This window comes from Callionymus lyra, unplaced genomic scaffold (assembly GCF_982586985.1).
Source record: "Callionymus lyra unplaced genomic scaffold, fCalLyr1.hap1.1 HAP1_SCAFFOLD_581, whole genome shotgun sequence".
Classification (NCBI taxonomy): domain Eukaryota; kingdom Metazoa; phylum Chordata; class Actinopteri; order Syngnathiformes; family Callionymidae; genus Callionymus; species Callionymus lyra.
The window spans coordinates 22,247-25,277 of NW_028258842.1; the positions used below are offsets into that span (position 1 = coordinate 22,247).

General features: G+C 60.8%; 1 protein-coding gene across 1 annotated transcript; it reads left to right on the top strand.

Annotated features, from left to right (window-relative positions):
• Positions 1 to 1,045: 1,045 nt before the first annotated feature.
• On the top strand, positions 1,046 to 2,791 carry iqch (IQ motif containing H). Its single transcript, XM_087782743.1, has one exon. The coding sequence runs from the start codon at positions 1,046 to 1,048 to the stop codon at positions 2,789 to 2,791; it is 1,746 nt and encodes a 581-aa protein (XP_087638869.1).
• Positions 2,792 to 3,031: the final 240 nt, after the last annotated feature.

Below are 3,031 nucleotides of genomic sequence, written 5' to 3' on the forward strand. Positions count from 1 at the left end.
GGAGTACCTGGTGCGGAAGCACGCGAGCAGCGTGGAGATCTACCAGCTGAAGCAGGAGACGATCGAGCTGCTGGGCAAGGCGGACGAGGCGGTGGGACGGAGGGTGGCGGCCGCGCTGAAGGAGAAGCAGGCCGAAGCCATCCTGGCCACCAAGAGTTCGTGACCCTGTCATTTTATTTTAAATGGCAACCGAAATGCGCAAAGTCCATGAGGCCCTCGACCACTTCGAGCACCGCATCGAGACCGCCCTCTCCTCATACCTCCACAACCTCATCTACGCCCCCGAAACCCTCCAGCCCCTCCACTTCGAACCCCCTCCCGACTCCGCCACTCGTCCTGCCTATCGTCAGCGCCACCGAGCCACGCGCTCCACCCACCTCTCAGTCCGGGACAAGAGCGGCCTGCAGAAAACGCAGAACGACAGTCTGGCGAAACTGGTAGATTCGCAAAAAGAGACGCCCAGAGCAGAGCCGGTGAGTCGAAGGCGTAAATCGAAGGGCAAGCTGAAGAAGCCACCGACCGTGAACCACGTGCTGCCCAAGAACATCCGACTGAACCCCTTCGCCCCGATCCGGCCCATCCGGGCGGAGAGTCTGAACCGAGGCATCTACAACCTTATGAACGGAGGGGAGGTTCCCGCCACGTGGACATCACTCCCGCTTTCGAGAAGGACCAGTTGCTGCTCAAAATCGAGCAGGCACGCATCTTCGAGGACTTGGAAGCTGCCCAGCCCAGGGAACTGCTGCCTTCCATCGAGCAGCAGCCCGGCTGGGCCCTCACCGACCTCAAGCATGAGCCCCTCCTCAAGCCCAAGGCCACCAAGCGCGTCAGGATCGACGTCAAGGATCTCCACTACAAGGAGCCCCCTGCCGACCTGGCCCTCTACCCCGACTTCAAGCTGATATCATAACAGCACCTGCTCTTCTTGAACTACCGACTGTCCGAGAATCATCGCGTGTTGCAGCAGGCCTGGCCTCTGCTGGCCGACCTAACGGGGGTGATAAGTCAGGTGGAGCAGCACCTGCGCCGGCGCCGGGTGGTCAGCATGCGGTGCAATCTGACACGGATGGCGGCCCTGTCTCTGGAGTGCCGCAAGCTCTACCTGCACGAGATCGAAAGCTGCTTCGTCTGCAGGACCACCTTCGAACTCGAGGACCGGAAGGTGTGCGCCTGCCAGATCATCCAGAAGCACTGGAGGGCGATCCGCACCAAGGGCGTGTATGCGGGGATCAGCGCGAAGAAGATGGAGAGGAGGCAGCTGGGACGGCTGCTGATGACCTTCTGGGCCCGGCACCGCCTGCGCAAGAACATTGCACGAAGTCGGCAGGAGACTTTGCAGAGGTTCAAGAAGGGACAGCAGGAGTTTTTCAACAACTACGAGAAGATCATCAGCGAGCCGCACTGGAGGATCGAGATGCCCAACGACGGACAGCATTTGAACACCCAGGTGGTCCGCCTGTTCGAGCTGCAGAACCCCCACGTCTACAAGGTCATGGTCTGCGCCTGGCCCGCCTCCACTGAGATGATCAGCTACTTCGAACGCATCCTCGACCTCAACGACATCCCCTACCAGGACAAGTTGTATTTCCTGGCAGCTGACCCCAAGCGCGAGTACCCGCCCTCCTTCCGAGTGTCGAGCTTGACCTACTTCCGGCAGGACTCGCTGCTGCGGCTTAAGCAGCGGATCGGCAGCATGCCGGCATTCATGGTGTGCGGCAAGCCTACTTTCAACGACGTGCGGGTGAGCGTGGCCCTGGGAGTACCGATCCTTTCTGGCCTCTTCGAAGAGACCAGCCTCTACGGCTCGAAACTCGGGGCCGCCTCCATCTTCCGGGCTCTGGGACTCGGTTTCAAGTACGAGGCTCTCCAGCCTAAGAGTAACCTGAAGGCCCTGTACAGCCAGGTGCTGAGACTAGGCGAGGTGTGGCGGGCCAAGTTACTGGCGATCCGGCTCGACCACACCAGCGGAGGAGTGGCCCGGCTGCACACCGAGAACCTCGGGTTCAAGGAGTTCCTCGGGTCGTTGAGTTTGGCCCGCAAGGACCGCTCTAAGAAGGAGTTCATGGATCTGCTGCTCAGGGAAGGCGGCATCATCACGCCTTTCCTGGTCGAATGCAGGGCGATTGACCTCACACTCTTCGCCACCGAGGCTGGCTACAAACTGATCGGCACCCAGACCCGACTGCACTACCGCGAGGTGCCGTTCGGGTGCAGCTTTCCTCAGACAGAGGTGCCGCACGAGCTGCTGCAGGAAGTGGCTGCCAAGCTCGAGCAGATGGCGCTGCCGGGCGTGTTTGGGTACTTCACCCTGCAGCTGGCAGTGAGTAGCGAGGGGGTGCTAAAGGGACTGGACATCGACTGTTTCAAGAGCCGGCTGACTGCGGGCCACGACTACTTCAGCTATCTGATGAAGGGAGTGTTCAGCAGCTCGGGACAGTACGAGGTCGAGGTGGAGGACGAGGGTCAGGCTCCCGAGACGGAGCACCGCTGCTACCTGTACTTGCCAGTGCTGAGTGTGCCCGCCCTGAAGACCCTCACTGTGAAGACCTTTTTCCCGATGTGTCGGTCGGAGGGGATCAGCTTCGACCTCATTTCGAAATTCGGGACCACCTTCGTGCTGGTGGGAGAGCTGGCCACCGGGTCGCTGGGGATCCTCAACGTGGCCGACCGGCGGGACGAGGGGCTGCGGCTGCTTGCCAAGGTGCTCAAGTTCCTGAGCAGGCTCAGCAGGAGCCCCGAACTTAAGGAGCTCATTGAGTACCTGCCCCGTGTTTTTGGGCACAAGTCCTGATCATCACCTTTCAATGAAGTGCAGGATCTCCTGCTCCGAGTCGGGGAACACTTCCTCCAGCCTCTGTTCTTGCTTGCCCAGCAGGCCCCGCCGCGGGAAGCTCTGGATCAGGTCGAACTCTTCGGACTGTCCCTCGAACTTCAGGTCCTGCACGCCCACGAACTTGAACACCTCCTCCACCTTCGCCCCTTTCCTGAACCGTCTCCGGACCTTGCTGCCGTCTCCAAGTCGAACGACCAC